Raw genomic sequence first — 21361 nt, forward strand, 5'->3', positions numbered from 1 at the left:
TTTCACTCCAAATTCTCATTCTTAAGAGTGAGCAGATGTGTTACAACTTCCCTTGTCATTTGCAGTCTGTTTTTACTTTTCTGTTTAAAAGCTTTTTACCAAGAAAGTTATTATTTCTTATAAATGCAAGCGGTTCTTTTTACACATTTGAACAAATAACTCTTTTTTTTTCCTTGTATCTATTGACATATACCTTTAATTTATATTGAATGTCTTCATGAGGGATTTGACAATAATGTAGCACAGACATGATTCCTAGAAGAAAATTAAACTTATCTTTAGTTTTTCTGTTTTGTATTATCATGGCAAATTGATACTGTCTACTGTCCTATTTTGAACTGGGTGGTCTAGCACAGATCATCTCTCGTGTCACACTGATCACTGCAAGGGGGAGACTTTGGTCATTTTAGTTTTTTAAATCTTTCACTATTATACTCAGATATCAGGTGGAAAAACAAATTCTGGGGGAAATCAATGGAAATTCTGCCAGTTGGAACCTTGAATGTGACTCTTCCAAAGTAAGCTACTGTCCTCTCTCCTTTTGTTTTCAGTCTTTGCTGGAATCTAATCTGTACTGCCTTGTGAATATGGGGGAAAAGGTATACAGACATCACATGAATTGTACTGGTGAGGGTTAGTGCCTGGCTCAAATGTCTCCTTAGTGTTCAGGTGGGGTTACTGAAGCATTTTTGAACCTGAAGATCCATTTCATTTTTTGTAGGAAAAATATGCAAACTCTCTAGAAAGCCATGGAGAGAGTGGGATAGAAATGTTTCAGGAGAGAGAACCCATGTTTTATATGTGCAGTAGTGAACAAGGCTGCTGTATAGGACTGTCAGCAGCTAGCACTGTCCTAAAGCTCTGTGTTGCTAAGTGTTCCGTCAGAACAACCACTAGTGGCCATATAAGTCCTTTTTTCAAAATGTAGATAAACTAAAGCATGTTCTTCAGATGTTGGCAGAGTAGTGAGAAGTAGTAGTTTCACTGCAGGTAAGACTGAAGCTCTGATGGACAATGTGCTTTGCACAATATAATAATACCCTCATTTTATTCTTGTTTGACGTTAGAGATCCTCTGGCTCTGGATAGTTGTTACAGAGGGAAAGGGATGATGCACCAATGTGCTCCTGGCTTCCTTCCTTTCCTTGACCTTCTTTTCATATTTATTTTGTTCTGTTTGTGATTTATTTATATTGTCAGCTTATAACCTCAATTCAGCCATATGTTGGTCTGTGAGACACCATCCTACCCCTAGAGGAATTGTGGCCAAAGCACTTTACTGTGAGGACAGTGAATATTCCATGCAGGGCGTCAGTGGTTCATAATGTCTTGATTTGTGGTTCATACCACCATTCTGCAGTTCTCTGCACGGGAGCTTAGGTGAGCTTCTCTAAGGAGGATTAATAATGTACCCAGAAGCAGTACTTCATTACTGTAAGCTATGCAGACATTTATGAGCAATACGGTCTTGTATTTACAATAATGGAGCAATGTTTTGCTTTTTTGTCAGTAAAGATCATGATTAATAGATGTTACCAACTAGTTTTTAATCTGTTCTTAGGTACGGAGACTACTATGTCTGGAACAAAGTCACTACTTGCATACATAATATTCTTAGTGGAAGGAGATGGATAGAGCACTATGGAGAGATAACTATCAGAAACACAAAAAGCAGTATTTGTATTTGTAAACTCACATTTGTCAAGGTAACATATGGATCCTAATACATATCCTGTGTTTATATAATTACATAATTTAAGCATACATCAGTTTTTGATTTCTTCAGTATTCCTGAAATCCACATTCCACATTTTATCCTATCAGTTTTCATAAATATGTAAATTGTCAAATGAAAATGCTATGTCAAATGGTTTGATTCTGTTCCACTGAATCTTTGATATCAGTGTGTTCCATTGCTGTATAGTTGTGTGCTATACTGTTCCTGGCTTCAGATTAAAAATCAAATGTCAATTTTTTTTATATTACCACAATGAAAACACAAAGTCACTGTGTGCTTCTGTGCTATTTTACTTCTGCCTTTACTAGAAATTTGTTGGTCAGTATTTTATCTCTTTAAATTAAGTAATGCTGCTTTGGTTCATAGTATTTTAATATTGAGGCAACGACCATATATAAAAATAGAACTCTGTATAGCTATGTTATCATTTATTACTATCAATTATTTTCCCTAAAAATAAGTCTGTCTGCATATTGCAACAAAAGACATCTATACCATCGCAGTGTTAGCAATGGAGTGTTGCCATAAATCTGAAATCTGTGTTTTGATTGATGTTCTGAGAACGGGCAACTGGCTCTCAGATGAAGGTGTAAGAAATAAATGTGTCTAAGAAAAGCAAAACAGAGAAGAGAAATAGAAAGAAACAAATAACAAATAATATTGGCTGAATGTCTTCCTTGCTGCAAGCAGTAGTGCGTGGCACCCATCAGAGGATTTCCTTACAGGTATGAGTATTTCTTCATATAGGAAGAGGAGAGTTAGCTGGTTCTGACTGGCAAAGTGTCATTTTCACAGAATTATGTGGGATTTGGGTTATTGAATGACAATGTAGTTCCCAGATGTGCAGATAATTTAAATCCTTTTATGCCAAAACCACGTAGAAAATTATTCAGGGTTTCTCATATATTAAATCAATTAATATTTAGATCATCTGACTTTCGAAGTTTGGTAGTCTTGGTTCCCAGTGAGCTGTTCCAATACAAAATTTGGACAGTGGGTGCCATGTAGCAAGATTCATGCAGTATGTGTATTGGTACAATGGGTAGCGTGAAAAAGAGCATGAACTAGTAATTTTTGCTTAAACTTGCAGGTGAACTACTGGAATTCAAATGTAAATGAGGTCCAGGGTGTTGTGATAGATCAAGAAGGGAAAGTGGTTCATCGTCTCTTTGGAAAGTGGCATGAAGGCCTTTACTGTGGAGTTGCACCTTCAGCCAAATGCATATGGAGGCCAGGTAGGAAGCTCATAAGAAACTCCAGCAGGTGTTGTGGGGTAAACCTAGATTATGTAAAGCTGTTTTAGCCTTCACTTTAAGTACACAAAATACCACTAGAGAAATTAAAATTCCTGGCTAGACAAATAAACAAGAACTTACATGACTTTAAAATAATGGTAAATGAAAGTGTTCTTACAGGGCATAATCATCTACATCACAGTCTGACTCCAGGTCAGACTGAATTCTTAGGGTCAACATAAGAATAAAATTAAGAAAAAAACCGGATGTCTGGGCTGGTCAGTCTGCCTTCTCACAGAGAGTGAGGTAACTCACTTGGATTCAACAAATATGAGTTTGAGTTTGTTGTCTTTATTAGTTTTATTAGCTTAAAGAATTGGTCATCAGAGATGGTAAGCGCCTATGATTTTAAGATCTAATTGCAACTTCCTTACTGCTTGCTTAGAGGTGCTGAGGTTGAATGAATCATCCTTTGCATCTGTATCTTTTGTACATGCATGTATCTTTCATACGTGCATTATCCAGGAATTGTCACTATTCTTAGTATTTTGAATCCTGCTCTGTATCTGTAGTATTTTGAGCCCTGCTTTGCACCCTGCTCTGCAGTGTCTGCTTTGACTGCTGATAGTGCAGTAAGGTGTTGGACAGTGGAATCAGTCTGTGAGTGAGCAGTAAGTTCCAAAATTAACTCTAAAGATCAGTTAAGGTTAGGTTTTAGACGGATATTTGTTAAGCCCACTTTCTGGGTAACAGCAGATTATTTTTAACTTGAAAATCTTGAAAACATTAATTTTTATTTTAAAAGAAGTGAAGATTATAAAATTTTTAGGCTATTAGCATGTAATTACAACCTCTGCAGATAACCAGTTGAAATTAATATTTAGTGAATTTTGTTCCACCTAGTTTTGATGCTTTTTAATTGTAAGAGTAAAATATATTATTTTTTTCTGTTAAAATTTAATAGAGAAAGGAATCTCTTGCATATTTAGAGTTATAGCTTAAAAAGCTTTTTTTCTTTCTCTTATATGCATACAGGCTCGATGCCAACCAATTATGAACGTTATTATGGCTTCACAAGGTTTGCTATTGAGCTAAATGAATTAGATCCCTTATTGAAAGATCTTCTTCCTGCAACAGATGCCCGCTTCAGGCCAGATCAAAGGCAAGAACGCTTATTTATACACTTAATATTTGGTGGGCTTAAGGCTGGGTTTGGCTGAGTCTGGAATTTTGTCTGTGTCTTCACTGCAGTCTGAATTAAGCTTTGGAGAATTCTGCTAGTAGAGAAGACAGTATTGCAATCAAATTTCTGCTTTACCCAGTTGAGTTAAAGTAGAAAGCTTCTTCTATGGTAAAGCTATAGTGCAATCTTGGGGCAGATTTCTCCTAACAAGCTGAAAGACAGGCTCTGAATGTCATGCCCTCCTGCTATGACTGGAAGCAACACTAATTCCCTCCAAGTTCTCAGTTCATAGTACTTTAGCATTTGTGATATGCTGAAGTTACTGAAGAAAGTGTATGCCTTAGGCTATAGGTCAGGCACATGTAGCTGGGAAGTCACATCTCAGACTAGATCTGAAAGTAAGTACAACACAGACAGCAGACTTGGCTTCTGCTTGCCTTTTGTGGTGATTGGTGCTAAAAAAAACCCTTGTAGTCGACACTGAATGATTTATATAGGGCCTGCTGTTATTCCTACAGGCTTCTGGAGGAAGGAAATATAGAAGCAGCAGCATCTGAGAAACAAAGAATAGAGGAACTTCAGAGAGCTCGGAGGCGGTACATGGAAGAAAATGGCATCGAATATGTACCCAAATTTTTTAAGTGAGTCTGTTTACTTGAGTGATAAGTCTCTGTTTTCCATAGTGTAACTGGACAAAGTACTACAAGAGTTACCACCAACCTAGTCTGTTAATCATGAAACCTTGGAAAGTTGCAGTTTCAAGAAACATAATTAGATACCTGATCTCTGCGTGAAGCATTTTTTACATAGTTTAAAGCTTCATAATGGAAAGATCACTTTCTCACAATGGACAACAGCTATACAAGCCAAATGAACCCCTTGGCCAATGTTTTTGAACTTTGAAGTGGCATAGAAGTATAATATTGAAATCTCAGATTTACCTAGGTTATTTTTTTAAGTCATTGCATAAACCAAGTAATGTGTGGCCTAAACAACAACATAGAACATATATATGTCTAAAATGTATATATATAAACGTATGTGTATACACTTAAAGTTTATTTATTTTTGAGGGAAGGGCTTTGTTGTCTGTTGGTTTTTCATTAAGCATTCTTCTGAAACAAGGGATAGTCATACCAAATAGCCTGATAGTCATACCAAATAGTCTGATATTTAGCATGGGGAATCAAAAGTGAAAAGACTGAATGTACTTGATGCAGTGATAGTATAATGTGAGCAAAATACAGGGGAGACCAAAAAAATAAATGGTAAAAGGCTTACATTCTGCAAGCTACATCTATTGAATGATTCCCTGCACATAATCAGAATCTGTAATGGCCAAAGAGGTTTTATATGGCTCTAAGACCTGTTCACACATATCAGACAATGGGTTTGCAATCTGTTTGCAGGCTGTTTTCTCTATCTTCCACTTTTGATATAAGTAGAGGTTGATTTTTGTTTTTAAACCCCTGACTGTTCTTGTGTCCTTTAGAAATATAAAATCGTATTTAATATTGGTTAGATCAGAGAGGTGTGAAATTTCATTTTACATTGCATAAGAGTAGAGATCTATGGTCAAAACTTTTTTCCCTCTCTTTTTTTTTTTTTTCCCTTTCTACAGAAAAGTTATCGATGCTAATCAAAGAGAAGCCTGGGTCACCAATGAAACCTACTGGGAACTGCGAAAGGATCCTGGCTTTAGTAAAGTAGACATTCCCGTACTCTGGTAAACTGAGAATGTAGATCTAGTAAACATATCACTCTGAAGAAAAAAAAAATAACTATGCACAATATGTTTCTTATAGCTAAGCGTGGTTTGTGGGTCTACGGAAAAAAAGTATCATACACATTTATATTCATCTTTATAATGGACTTCTGAAAGTGCATTAGACCAGGCCCCTGACCACTTCTGGATCTTTTTAATTTTGCAGCAGCCATTTAAAAAGAAAAAAAAAAAAAGGAACAAAAACCTTTTAAAGTTTCATACGCTGAAAATTCAGAACAAAAGAAGCAGATGAGTTATCCAAAGTCACTCAGAAGAGGTGGTAAGCGCAAGACTGCAATCGGTGCTTTAAACAGACATTAAGAGTAATACACTTTAAATTAAAAAAAAAAAAGGGAAGAAAAAGAGAAAAACATCCATTTTGTTTCAACTATTTTTGTTAAAAACTCTTGAGTCACAACACTGACATTTCTGGCTTCAGGTTAGTCCTTTGATGTGATGTGCTTGGACTGGCCTTTGTCAAAAAGATATGCTTTTCTGGAAGCTGTTCCCATTCATATGCCATTGTTCATGCCTTAACAAAATATGAAGATGTACAGTAAGTAATTTTAAAATATCTATGCTTAGGCTTATGTGAAGGGCAGATTTTTAAAGCATTAGAATTTTATCATAATAAAAATATTGGACGAGCTGCATTATTTAAAATCAAAAGACAACCAAACATCTAAATGTATTTCAGAGGAATGAGATCTACTGTACATGCTTTAGCTTTGGGATGCTGACTGTATAATCAGACTTAAAAGAAACTCATAGCTGGTTGAATTTGAGACAATTTTGCTAAATTCATATGAATTGCTAGTCAGAAACTTTGTATTCTAAAATGACTGATGCTGAGATGCAGTCATCACTTTTAGCACTGGCTGGACATAGACGTCACAGTTAATCTCATTTTCCCATACCTGTTTACACAATTAGAAATCCCTGAAGCTTTGCAACAGTGTTAAAAGCACAGAAGGATTTCATGGGAAGGTCTCTGGCTTCTCTCCAGAAGGTGGATAGTACTGTAAATGCAACTGTTTTCTGCTACACACACTGTTTACTTTCCTGGCTCTGTTTTTTCCCCATCCACTTTTCTTATCTAAATTTATATTTCAGCGTATGGCAGAGGCTTCCAAGTGTTGTAGCTAACAACTACTACTTGTTTTGCCAAAATAGCTTTTGTGCAAAATTATACTTTACATTCATCCATAAAGTGGTTCTATATTTTTTGATTAAGAACCAAGTCTCTTACATGTTGCTAAGATTCAGTTAATACAAGTGGGAGAAGGCTTGGCACTTTCTATTTGAAAATCTCTGAATGTTAAAAGTGGGAGGGCAGATTTTAATAGAAGGAAAAATTTATTAGATAAAAACTACGTTCCATATAGTATGATCTAGTCTTCCATTTATACATGTATTATATATCCTGCCATCGATGATAGGTTAGAGTTCATGCATATACAGTGTATTTCTTTCTGCCCATACACAGCATACCTAGTGCACACAGATTTTTCTATTTAAGGTTAATTCCAGTACTGAGACCTAAAATAAAATTACTAGATAAGTATGTGATCCTGCCAGCAGAGCTGCTTGATCACCGTGGATCACCACACATGCCCAGCTCTCAGCATGCTTCTTCATTTTGCAAGGTCAGCTCCCTATAGAACTCAGATTACTTTGGTTGTTTAATTTAGTTCTCCCTGTTGATTATATGACAAAATAACTAGCAGGGCAACTAGCTACTGATCAGTTCCAATGTCTTCATGCAGTTCTGTTAACGGGAAGAATTATGAAAACCTAAAGAAAATATTGAGTAGGCTTTTTAAGAATTGTGAATGCTGATGAATTGTTTATCAATATTTGGTATAAAAAAAGCTATGTGTAGATGAATAGGACTTCTTCCAAAGAAAACTTTAAATTATTCAAAGAATGCTATCTTTTTCTTTCCTAGTTGAACCTAGTCTGATTTATTCATTTTTTTTATTTCTGCAATTGTTATTATAAGAAAATGAAAATATATCAAAGTTTGTTTTTTTAAGTAATATTTGGTTAACTTCATCCTACTTGCTTTAATAACATTACTATGAATCAAATTTGCACATTGTGCCCAGAATAGCAATTAATTATTCTGTGTTGCTTTCTTTAAAACCAACTCTATTAAACTCTTGTCCACCTCTTGCTCCAGTCTTTGTGTGCAGTTCACTGTGATAATAGGAAGCATTATGTGTGTATGACTGCAAGTACATTTGAGGGACAGAACTGCATGTCCTCAAATTTTTAATTTAAATACAGAAAGAAGGTCATTAGTTTAACAGTGTTCTGGTAGTGCTTTGTGAATGGCATTATTTGCAATGCAGACTGAAACTTGGTGAACAGTGGAGATACTATCACTGAATTATTTTTTACATTTGGCATGCCATCTCATCCTCCTGATTTAATGTCACCTGTGAACTAGATATGTAGCCTTGTGTCCTTGTCTGGGTCACTAGTGAGATGTTGATTGACATGGGCCACAAAATTGATCCCTGCAGGGCCATCCTTGTTGCTGGCTGCCAGCGGGGCATAAAACATTAAGTGCCCTTCAAGCCTGGGCATTTAGACAGTTTTCAGCCCATATCTCTTCATTCATCCAGGCAGTATTTCCTTTTGGAAGGCATGAAAAATACTATCCAACTCAGTAGATTTCATTGCTATAGGTTTGGTAGGTGATGAAAATCTGTGTAATCATTTGGCATTTGAAACCTTTTAAGCAATTTAAGACATACTAACTTTCACTTCAAAGACATATCCTTTACTTTTTTCCCTGTGTTTTCTCAAAACACTTATTTCTGTACAAAATACACAACTTTTATGCTTTTATTTCATGATAATGAGTTGTACTTTCAATTAATATTTTAAAAGTGTACCCTAATTTCCTCCCTGTTCTGGAACTGTGGATATGATTGGTAATAATAGCTATTTTCGTTGAATGTAATGTCTCACAAAGACTTAAATAGCTTCATTCTTATTTTAGATCAGTATTAACAAGGTGGTAGATTTTTCGGCATATTGAAATTGTTATCTCACTGGGAGAGACTATTTGAATATGAGTTGATTTTCATACAGTATCACTGTGACTAAAAAGTCATCTAGATACCCATTCTAATTTTAGACAGATGTAAGTTGCATGAAATAAACTTTTTTATATTTAGCTTTAAAAGTGCAATTCCCACTATAGTATCTTTTCATCTCACAAATAACAATACCCTTTTTTTTTTCCTCAGTTTGAACTTCTGACTCCAAATGATGTTGTATGGCATCTGTGGGTTTTATTTGAATAGCACATGCCAGGAATATATCAAGTATTACAGTGCATATACATGGTACAGTTTTGAAAGATATTTTCCTTAATTCCCTACTGAGCGCTGTCGGCGTTTTATGGAAGCAAATTACACAAACTTTAGGGCACACTAGGAGCCAGTGGTGGTTCTGCCCTCATGGGCACCTGGTGAGGAGTTTGCATTTGGGCTGTGTCCATGTTCTCTGTTTGCAATGGAGGTCACATAATTTTCTCACCTCTCACCAGTGGAGCCCAGCACAAAGCCAGTCTTGCATTGAGTTTGTCTCAAAAAATCTGAATTTTCAGAAATACCCTAAAGGAAGGGAACGGAGGTTCATTTGCAATTGCACAATAACCAGGAGGGCTGAATGTACCAATTCTCTTTATTTTGCTAAAGTTGCTTTCACTGGCAGAGCTATTTTAGTATAGGGAAGATTTGTGTGGTCTCTTTGTTTTACAGAATTTTAAACATTGTCTGGTGCAACAATAAACAGTAGCTATTTAACATGCCATTGACTGCAGTTGTAATCTGAGGAATTAGTACTTTTAGATGTCATTACTAATAATAGAAGTGCATAATGAAAGTAAGAGACTTTTTCAGATTAAATCCACCTGGAAGGAAAGTGTATTTGTATTCATATGCTAAAATTACAGTAGGGGTTAAGTTAGAGAGTTTGGCTCACCTGGTGGAATAAGATTAACATTGACAAAATTGTGTAAGAAACACTGGAATGGCTTTACTGGTAACCGTGTGTTATACACAGACCTGGGAGAAAGCTAGCAAATTTTACTATGTCATAACTGCTTACCTTGGCAGCTACTGGGGTGAAAAATACTATCTTGTTTTTTTCTTTCTGTCATTAAGTATTAGTCATCAAAACTGTATAAAACTTGAATTTCCTCTTTAGTAAATGTATTGATAGAAGTTGAGATATATTTAGTATAAAAAGTAGTATAATTTTCTACTTTACCATGCATGGTTACTTTTATGATAATTCTGATAACTCTCAGTATTTTCATTAAGAAAGGTCTTTTTTTCTTATTCTTTTTTTTCTTTTCTTTTTTTTTTTTTTAACAGAAGAATCTATACTAAGTACGTTAATAAAGGTTTAATTAGAACAGTGACTGGAACCTAGGAGAATGTTGCAAATCTGAGTAAAGTCAGAGAAATGGCTTATTTACAGCAATTTACTTTATTTTTGTATTATATATTGTAAGGAGTCTACTTACAAAAGCAAATGCATTATTTGCTTTTTAAACTAGGGTATGTAAAGTGTTTTCATTCATTGGCCTGGTGTAAACTATGTATTTCTTCCACTAAACTAAAAAGCCTCTTTATAAGAGGACTTTTATATGGTCTCTTGCAAGTTTAAAAAGTGATATTGTTGTACTTGTGTTTTATATACCAACCTTCTCCTTTGTCAAATTTTGTGGCATTATAAACTCCTCATCTCTTTGATTTTTTTTTTTTTACCTTCCTTACAATCTTTGACAAACCTCAGAAAAGAAAGAGATGACAATGGAGAATGGTGAAACTAGTCACAGAAGCTGTCCATATGAGATGTAAAAAAATGGAAAGTTTTCTTACTTCTACAAATTAAAATGTCATCAGAGCTGTTGAATCCATTTCAGGCAGGTTATCTTAATACCATTTTTCTTTCCACTGATCCATGACAGCATGAAAAAAGGGAAGATTGGTGACATTTGCTCAGAATTAATGTGAAGTTGAAGGGAAGTTCTTATTCCTTTTATAAATAAAAAATGACTGTAGCCAGCATTTGGCTGAAGGTGTCTTGGTAGTGTGGACAAAGAGAGTTACATATTTTATAAATAAGGAAACCATAAAGTCTGAATATATAATCAGCAGTTTGTAATATAGTCTTTCTGACCTATGAATAATTCATTTAAGTATGGTAAAGCTACTTATTGGTACTCCTGGAGCAACGATTCAAATGTCTCCTGTGAAACACTAAAACATATTTCCATGTTAACTGCTACTTTTAATGGTCTGCACTGATGAAAGGGGGATATCTTACACCAGTGTATAATGTTGCTGGCCCAGAACATTAGGCATGCAAAATGGGAAGAGGTGAGGAAATCCCTTCAAAAACTCAGAAGTGGGTAACTTACCTGAGTATCAAAATGATGTGCTATGCAAGAGCAGCGCACACACTGGGAAATATTCAACCAAAACTATTGTTCTTCACTGAGATACTTACTCCTTGTGCCAGTTGGTGCAGCCACACATGCAACGTCTTTTTCTGAAGTAGCATCACTTCCTAGGATTGCGCTTGTGTCCCAGTGATTGATTTGTCAGGTCCACCAAGAACAATCAGTGTTAGAGTCAGGACTGCAAACTCAGATTTCTTGTCTATTAGTCCTGTGCTGAATGTTCTTTCTTTCTTTGTTAAATTCACCTGAACAAGGAATATTACGGTAACATTAACATAGTTAATGCAAGGTTAATCCTCAGTATTTTCCAGGCAAAAGAAAATTCAGGATAGCTCATTTAACTGTGTGGAAGAACCACAGGTGACATCTTCTATTATCCTTGTATTTGCTTAATATTTTATAAAATATTTTGAGAGTGGATCACAATAAATATATTAAAATCACTTTGTCACCTGTCTTGAAATCAACTGTGAAAATTGTCACTACAATTCAAAGTTAGAAAATAGGTCTATTTGGTTCTCAAAATAAGTGTTACTGATATTCTTAAGTGGTTGAGATATAGTATAACAAATTCAGATCACAGTAAATTTTATTGTCAGATAAGTCTCACAGAAGACCTGACTGAGCAGAAAAATAAGTGCCGATGAGTGTATTTTGGTATGCAGGCATAAATGCAAAATGACAACTTCTACCTTAGTCAAGCTTTCACTCTAATTAGCAAAGACACTGGTTTTGTTCCTTTGTAATTATTTCTGAACTAATTGTTCTTTCCTCACTGAGAATCAATCACATGTGAAGTTTGAGTTTTAAAAATTAAATCACGTTTGGAACTCTGCAGACATAAAGAGTGGTGCTTCTGTCTTGCACCTAATGCTCATGTCTTGCTAAATCTCCAGCTCGCAGGGTGGACTAGTAAAATTTCATCCTTGGACCAAAAAGGAATATTTTCCAGTGGGATTCTTCCTTGTATATTGATTTGTGTCTAAGTTACTTACTATAAAATAAGTAAGAAATCAAGCTGCTACTGTCTGATATCTGAGGTAATTTTCTTCCTCAAAATGCATAGCAAACTACTTGTTCTTCATCTCTTACTGCTAGATTGTCTGAAGAGGATACTTTTATTTAGTATGTAAAAAGCCATCATAAAATTAAACTACTGTGGTATCCAGAGAGATTATTATGGTAGTTCTATGTTAGGATATTAGCTATATTTTCTTTGTTGTAACCAGTAGCAAGACTCTTCTCTGGGTCTTTATCTACATTTCTCTGTATAATTAACTCTTTAGTGATTTGTGATTTCTTAGTACTTCAGTAGCAAAGAATTTTGTATTTTCTCTCACTTTTCAACAAAGTTCCTATAAATTTGGAATAATGTCACACTTTTTTGGTGTGATTGGATCCCATGCGCACGTCTATGAAATGTAGTAAACGTTAGCATTTTTTACCTTGCTCAGATTATGAGAATGCCATTAGAAGAGTAAGGTTTATATTAGTTGTCATTTTTACATTGCCTTACTGAGCTTCTTTGCTTTTAACAGCCTTTCAGATGGGAAACAGCCCTGTGCCAATTCTTCAGCAGGCCAAAATGTCAGAATCTAAATAGCTAGAAGACCATTCTTTGCTGATTGCCCATGTCTCTGTGCTCATTCTGAAAAAAATCCCAAATCTGTTGATTCCTTGTACCCCTCTTCACATAGTGTACTTGTAAAAGGAGATTCTCAAAGTCTTTCCACTGTGGTTATGCTATTATGTCAGCAAGAAAGGCATACAGAAACTTGCTTTGTGGTTTTAAGATGAATTTAAAGGCAAATAGTTGCTTTCTAGAAGCATAACATATAGAACCAGTGCTACTTTTCAGTACTGGGTAGACAGTATCTGTTTTAGAGGGAAATAACAGACTGTAATGAGAAAGGGTCTGAGTTTTAGATGCACCAGATAAAATTTTTTCTGTTGTTTGAAAGCAATAGAAAAGGGTTACTTAAGGGAAAGAAAGACATTGAGAAGTATTTATGTACCCAGCCACCCAAATGTTGCAGAAGGCATTATTTTTGAGCACTGTAATACTAAGCCTCACCTGCAGCACCCTTAATTTTATGCTCAAAAGTTCGCTGTGGGCTTACATAATGAGATGAAGAAGAATAGGATACGGGGGAAAAAAAATCAGTACCATGATTTCTAAATAGTCAATAGAATATTGATTTGCAAATATTTGTAGTGAAAGTTATATAATCTACTTATAGTATCGCAATTTTCAAAAGCATAAATTTAGTCCTTCATAGTGCATTCAGTAATTTAACATTAAAAAATATTGTTGATTGATCTTGATTGATTTCTTGCAAATGCATTCATCCGTGCTTGACTATTCACAAGTTTGGGACGTCTTCAGGATGATTCTTCTTTACATCCCATCTTATTATTCTGATTCCAGAAATGGGCTGTAATTGTGCCAGTGAAAACCATTTTATTGCTTATGGTTACTATGCATCAGTAGCTGAGGAATAATACAGAAAGAATATTATTTGCATATTCCAAATCTATAGACTTATTTCACTGTAAGAGTTAATCAGCAGTGCACATCAGGTTTTTCCTGCTTCATCTGCTTGGCCTCTGATGTTGCACAGGCATCAATACTTACTTAGTATGAACATTGCAGTTTAAATCAGTTTAAAAGATATAGATGCTTAAGTTCAAATAAAAATGCTCAACAATGGCATTCCTAGGAAAAATATATAGCTGGTTACCTGGTTACACCAGGCTTTATATTAGTTGATTTTTAGTTCCTACATGCTTGAACAAATGAGCACTTAGACAAGGCTTGAACTGCTGTTGGTACTCCATTCTCCATTGAACTCAGTGAGCTTCCAGGTGAGTGGATGATGTAGCTGCCCAAATCTATTTCAGCTGTAGGCCTAATGTGCTGTCAAGCCTAGGTATTCAACTAGATGCACTTAAGCTTAATTTTGAACATGTGCACCGAGTTGTGAAAGATAAAATGTGTGAAATTCAGTTGGTTTGACTGCTTGACACTCAGAGCAGTATATTTGACTTTCCTTTGACTCGCTTGCATTTTGGAACCTTATTCTGGAGCTTGTAGTATTTAAAAGCAAGTTAACTTCATGCTTCTGCAAAGCTCAGTTAGGTACGACATTTGGAAGAAAGAACAGTGCATTAAAACCATAACAATTCATCATATTACGTCTCACTCTGGCAAGCTTAATTGTAAGAATATTTGCAGTCCCTTTTTCTGGTTTCCCTTTACTTTCCCCACGATGGTCCCAGGCCAGAGTTGAGAGCTGCTAGTACTGTATGCCAGTCAAAAAAAGGAGTCTGATCTTTCTGATTTGTGGAAAAGGGGGTGGCTGACTAAGAGCACACTTCTAATCTCAGCCCAGAAAAGCATGAATGTGAGAAAGTGCCTCTTCCGTCTAGGCTTTAGCACATAAACAGAATTGCTTTTTTTGGTATATTGAGATCTCTGGCTACTTCCAAGATTGGACGTAGCCAGAAAGAAACAGTTAAAATAACAGTTTTAAGTTTCCAGCTGCAACACTTTCTGTGTGTCTTTGCACTTATATGTTGGTTTTGAACGTACTGTTGTAGTAATCCAGAGAGCAGAAGAGGCCTCACACTGACTACCTCTCATGCAATAAAAACCAAGCTCATTCAATATTTAATGTTGACTACAGTCAAGCATCCTTTGGCCACATGATTCAGGGAGGTGGTAGTGGGGGGGAAATAGTAAACAAAAAGTAATAATTAAGACTTTTTTCCAGTGATATATGCGGTATACACAATACCTGTAATACCAAGTCCAGCTGAAGGAGGTCCTACCTCTTCTGGTAGGAAATAAAAAGTGAACTTGGCTATGCTATAGTTTTTGTTGTGCTCTAAAATGTAACGAAAGATGTCATCTGTTTCCTTTAGGGTAAGTCAGATTTACCAGGATATTATGTCCAAAACACACACACAATTTTAGTTTTTGAGGAAACATGATGCTCTTTTACCTGTTGCAATGTAATTGGATAATGCATGTACAAATGACTTGTGTAGCCTGCCAATGAATGTTGCTAATGCCTTACCAAAAAAAAAAAAAAAAAGATAAAGCATATTTTTTGTATTTTTTTTCCTCAGAGGCAAATCCAAACAATGCTAGATTTGGGAAACTGTTTACTGAAAAGCATTTTCTAATAGATCTCTGAAGAAGTGCAATTGTATAATTATTATTGTTCAGTGCATACAGTACATTGTCTCCATCACTCTGTACACTGCTGCTATTAGTGCTTGTTCTAATAAATCTCAATGTACACTGTTTAAACTGCTGTCATCTGTGTTCTGATTTATCAACATAACATTGAGAATATGGTTCTTAAAAGAACTATTTGTAACTAGTTAAGTGAACTGACTGTTAATTGTAAAATTCTTAATATATATTGTACAGATTGATTTTGAAGAGGTGGGTGATAGTGGCAGCAATAGCACTGAAACACTGGCTTCTCAATAGCATCCCTGTTCCTTTCTAACCTTTTTCCAGTGCAGGAATATTTTTATAAAACTTTTCCCATGTGATTCTCTGCACAGTTTCCTTTAGATCTGTTTGGGATCTATCAACTGCAGTCTCAAAGAAGGTAATTTTCTTTTTGGCAGTTTCTGGATTTATCTTCATGCTACAGCTGGTAAGAGCCTTTTTCTTTTTTATTTTTTTCACTTCATCTTGCTCTCTGTAATTAAAGGGAGCTTGAGTATGCTCCCCAAGTTTTGTGAGAGGGTGTAGGAAAAACAGTTCCTGATGTTCTCTAATAGAATTGAAAAAGAGGTGTGGAAATTAAAAAAAAAAATTGACACCCACCCCTTCTGGCATCTTGGAAAAATAACAGTATGGCATTTTTCCATTGTGTGTTCTTGTCAGTTGTTCAACCCTTAAATTTACTTAAAATGAAAACGTAATAAAAAACAAGAATTTGGTTGGGAGGAGAAATTAAGATTTTTGTTATTTCTTGGCATTGTAAAAAGAACAAGTGTTCAAACAGTCTGGAATGCTGCCTGAGTGGAAGCAATTGCAAAGGAAAGGAAAAGCTTTTTTCATGAATGGCAGTGCTTTCTCTCTTGTGTCAGAGTACACATCTGATCTCGTCCAAACCGATGCTCTGAGACAGGTGGCACACTGAGAACATATTCCCTGTTAAACAATTCTATGAGCAAAATTCAGCTCTGCTTTCACATTTTTGTAGTTGAGATCTGTACTTTGCCTCTGAATGCTTTGCAAAACAAATCTAACAGTTTTGGATGACCATGACTCAGCAAAATTTCCGTGTGTGAGTGAGGTGTGAAAAACTCTATATCATTACTTAATTGATTAAAAAAAGATCAACACAACAAACCTTTAGGAATAGAGTGCAAGAGGCCTCTAAGGCAGCACTAGCAACCTGACAACTAATTTAGTACCAAAACTATTACTTTAAGTATGAAAGTAAATTACATATTTAAATTTAATCTAACCAAGAGACAGATGATACTTCTTCGTAACCACAAACATGTAGGCGCTGTGGTGGGGTGAAGTGAGACAGTGTGGGAAGCTGTTGACAAGATTTCGTCCTGACTCAGCTAAAGGAGTTGCCCACAGAAAACTGTTCCAAGTTTCACTGCTGGTACAAAAATCTGTTCTGATGTGATGATACACAACATTTTTGTACAGCAAACATATCAAGCTACATGGTTCTCCAAGTCCTTATGATCTCATTAAATATTTAAGCTGGCCTAACCAGTTTTACAGACCTACTCTAGTTTTACTGAGTGGTGAGTCTAATTTTACTCAAGGGCAGCAAATGTCTTGTATTAAGACTGTACTTTTTATTTCTGAAAGGTATATCTAAGATGTAACTTAGGCAGAGTAGGTAAAAGACAGGCTAGGTTATATATCCCATATTTATATCCCAAGTGCATATTAATAATGATATATTAAATTCAGAGCAAATTAATAAAGTGTGCATAAATGCATGCTACAGATATGAATCTGCTGTTAAGATGGTTTTTTACCTGTGATTAGACTACACTAAGTTACATTTGTAATTACAAAGAAAACCTCCAAATTAAAATTAGGTGTGTAGTTGCTTTTTTTCACTGGTGACTGTCTGGCTATATTTCCTTCAGTAAAGAAAAGAAACTAATTACTAGCTCAAATTTCATGATTACTCCAGGTTTCCTGAGCAGTTTTTTTGATAAGTCAATGGAGAAAAAAAATATAATTAAACATTCCCAAAAGGTTACACTTGTTAGTCTGCAAGTGGACTGCAAGTGGACTACAAGAGATATTTTTTTTTAACTGATAAAATTTAAGGTGTCAGTTGTCTCTTAAGTTTCTCCTTAAGTAGGTAATTTTAGAGAGCCTGGAATTATATTTAGCTGTCAAAGAAAGTGAAGTGATATAACTGATATAGCACAAGAGCACATCCATTTTTCAGTTCTAGTTCAAGAGTTAAATGCTGATCAGCTGACCTAGTACAACAATATTGATCAGGCTACTTTTTATGTTTGGTGACAAGAATATTTTATGTCAGCTGTCTGTTAAAATGCTTAGTATCTGGAAACTGCTCAAGTATATTATTTTATGCCTACATGTGTGAAAGAAAAATTAGGAAACTAGATGAGGAAATATTCTTATATCAGGAAGAAAAATAGGCTGAATAAGCATAGAGGTGATTATGAAAGAGAATACTGAATTCTTGCATGCCCTAAAAACACCTACTTCATTTTGTCTGTTTATAAATACTCTGTATCCAAAGATCTGAGAGTACTCTATAATAATAGTCAATTCTTTCAGTATCCTTTCCTGGGAAGTGAGGTATTACTACAGCCACATGTGATAGGTTTCATAGACTGGTTAATTGCCCAGTATCACAGAACAGCTAATGTCAGTGACAAAAATAAATGCAGTTCAAGCCTGCTTTTCAGATTAAAATGTGAGGAGAAGAAGCCAGGAACAAGATATGTCTGTGACTGAAGGAAGTATTATATAGAGCTAAGTGTCTCAGCACCCATCAGACAGATTAGCATGGGCAATGTAGACAAATCCTTTGTTCTGTAACCTTTCTTCAGATATCGTGGCACAGCAGCATCTACAGTTCTGCACCCTCATACAGGTGGATGTGCAAGCCCACAAGGCTTTCCTCTCACATAGACTCACCCACTGACAGATGCTGGAAAAAAAGGATTAGTTGTTTGGGCAGCATCCTCCAAAGGAAAGGAAGCATTAAACCTACTTCACAACTGGCTTGTTTGTTTCCAGATTCATCTTCACAAACTAATAATGCTAGATGATGAACTCAGCTTTGTTGTATGCTGTAATGTTTATGTAACATAAACACAGCCACTTCTTTTGGCTGAAAGATGGGCCTGCTTCTCATATAGTGAGTATACTTACTCATATAGTAAGTATACTATCTTAGCACATCTATCCCTGGAGGACTACTTTTGCATTTCTTTTTAGTGTATGGTTCACAGCTAAGACATCCATCTGCCCATTAAAAGTATTGCCAATAATACTGGGACAATTACAAAGAAGCAAAAGCTGGGATATTTCATACACTCTAAAGATGGACACATGAAACACAGATCTGCAGTAATCTGAACATCCATGAACAGAGGTCTGAAACCTGAAAGGTAAGTCTGTGGAAGAGCATATAAAACAGTCACCAGAATGTGTGTTCCTTCGTTGCATTTGTGTTTCCTTTTATAATCAACGTGGCTCTAGTGAGAAGGCAGTGAAGTAGTACAAAGGAAGCAACTGTGCAGCACATACCAAGTTGACAGATGTTGCTTGTATAAAGGTGAAAGAGGGGCAAGGTCAGCCAAGAGACACAGAGAAACCAGTTGAACTCCACATCTTGTAGCCTTTCACTGATGTAACGCTTACAGTGTAGTGCAGCTTTAAATGCTTTGGTTGTGTATGTAGCACAGACTATGAGTATGTATTATCATAGTTTATTTTGTAGCAGAGAGTAGAAGGAGGTTCCAATAGTTTGCTTGAGCTGTAAATTGGAAGTGATATATAAGAAGCAAAGTGATAGCAGGTGTGTGCTGCATGTCTTTCAAATGGACTGTTTAATGTGACCTTGAAAATAGTTTAGAACAGCCCTAAAGTTTGTTTTAGATATCTGTATAGAAAAAGATGACAGCATTTCCTGGACCTTTTAAATTTTTTTTCAAGTTCGTTCTAATTTGTAAAGTAACTGTTCACACACAAAAGTCTCATAAACGCAGAGGTCCATTAAAATACATACCTCTAGAAGCTTCTTATTAAAATTTTCTCCTGACACTACAAAGAGTAGTGGAATATTCAAAAGGATATGGCTCCACAAGAATTAAAACATACTTTAAATGTGGGGAACTTAAAACATTTTACGACTGGGCTTCTGCAAAAAATTTAAATATGCCACTGCTAATTCAATTGTTCCCCTATACTGCATAATGAAAATATAATTCGGGAACTAATTTAAAATTTTCACTGCACTTGCACTATACTAGAAAAAAATCCAACATGGAACTATATCTGCTGAAGCTAAGTCTGCTGAAAACCACCTTCTTGCTTTAACTTACTTTCCTTCCCACAGTGATTTCTGAATGCCATAATGCTTTGTGAACAGCAGTCACTGCAAGCAGTGTGCCAAGTGACATCAGTATCCCAGCAAACTGCAAGATCAGGAGTTCAGCATGGCAGTGGTAGTGCCCTCATACCCAGGAACTTGGTATGGGAACTGGCTGGTTTTGCTTATCCTAGAGAATCTATAGGCATACTCCACCCTAAAAAAATAAAATATAATAAGGACCATATTTTGTGCCATAAATTGTTACCACCTGAATATTTAACAGGATCTATATTGCACAGACCCTGTCTTTCTAGGGAAATACTCCATATGCTGGAAAGTTGTGGAATTTTGCAAGTAATTTTTTTTCAGTAGCATTTTCTTTTGCTGGTTTTTATATGTTAAATTCTTACACTTGTTCTTTGGCAGAGATCTGTAGGTAAACGTAATACAGTTCAAAGGCAATTCAGCAAGGAAGTCTGGCAACCAACAGTATCTTTTTGTACACTAAGAAGATATTAAACAAATTACCAGTATAATTTGGTACAGATTGTGGGTTTAATCCTTTCAAGTGAAACACTAATTCAGTTTATCCAATCAGTTAACACTTAAGATTTCTTTTCTCCCTTCAGCTGACTGGTTAATCATACTAATTTTATTATGTAGTTGACTGTGACAAGAAACAAATTAAAATCATATCAGTTCACATGGATTACAGAAACATCAAAATAATCTACAGATGGTTTAAGATTTCTGGATTGAAAATAGTGAAATAATTCCACATTTTCAGTTCCTTGGAAAAATCTCTTTAGACACCCCATAATTACAGGTGTCCAATATTCCTGCAGGGATAATGTAGGATAACTATCTAATAATAAAACAAAAACCATTATGGAATTACCTAATAACTACAAGAGGCCTTCTGCATCCTCAAAGGTTACATATAAGGCAGGATAGTCCTCTGCATTTTACTCTTAAAAGGTCTCCATGTTAATATCAATATGATGTAAGGAAAAAATACGGTATTTAAGCTTAAAAATTCTCAACTGTATATAGCTAATGCTTGCTCTGTTACTGTTCCATGGCTAAGACCCACTCTGAAAAAACAGAACCCATCTTGCATAGGAAAAAAATATCTTGCTGTTCCGTCCAGGTGGGGATAATAGTAAAGAAACTGCAGAACACAGAGCTAAATAAGCTACCTTGAATCTGCTCCCTGTGTTGAGGCATGAGCTGTCCTTGGGCAAACACACAGTCACATTTGGTCTACAGGAGACAGACAATGCAAAGAGAGGCAGAACAGAAGGGGGTAGTTAGGAGCAGAGAGCAGTTATGCTGGAGTTGTAGGGACAGGAAAATCAATTAAACCCCCAT

At 35.6% G+C, this 21361-nt stretch overlaps 1 protein-coding gene across 7 annotated transcripts in view; it reads left to right on the forward strand.

Annotated features, from left to right (window-relative positions):
- OSBPL6 (oxysterol binding protein like 6) overlaps positions 1-15723 on the forward strand; it is a 97175-nt gene extending 81452 nt beyond the window's left edge. For 6 of the 7 annotated variants that reach the window (XM_051787829.1, XM_051787831.1, XM_051787830.1 and 3 more), the window contains 6 exons: positions 440-518; positions 1561-1705; positions 2828-2972; positions 4008-4134; positions 4674-4796; positions 5777-15723. In XM_051787829.1, the coding sequence (XP_051643789.1) occupies positions 440-518; positions 1561-1705; positions 2828-2972; positions 4008-4134; positions 4674-4796; positions 5777-5885 (728 nt within the window). In that variant the 3' untranslated portion in view covers positions 5886-15723. Of the gene's footprint in view, positions 1-439; positions 519-1560; positions 1706-2827; positions 2973-4007; positions 4135-4673; positions 4801-5776 lie in introns of those variants that run through there. The other variant, XM_051787835.1, reaches the window with a different exon arrangement.
- The last annotated feature ends 5638 nt before the right edge of the window (positions 15724-21361 follow it).

The sequence above is a fragment of the Manacus candei genome, unplaced genomic scaffold (genome assembly GCF_025592945.1).
Source record: "Manacus candei isolate 608988 ecotype Guabito, Panama unplaced genomic scaffold, ASM2559294v1 h1tg000023l, whole genome shotgun sequence".
Lineage (NCBI taxonomy): Eukaryota > Metazoa > Chordata > Aves > Passeriformes > Pipridae > Manacus > Manacus candei.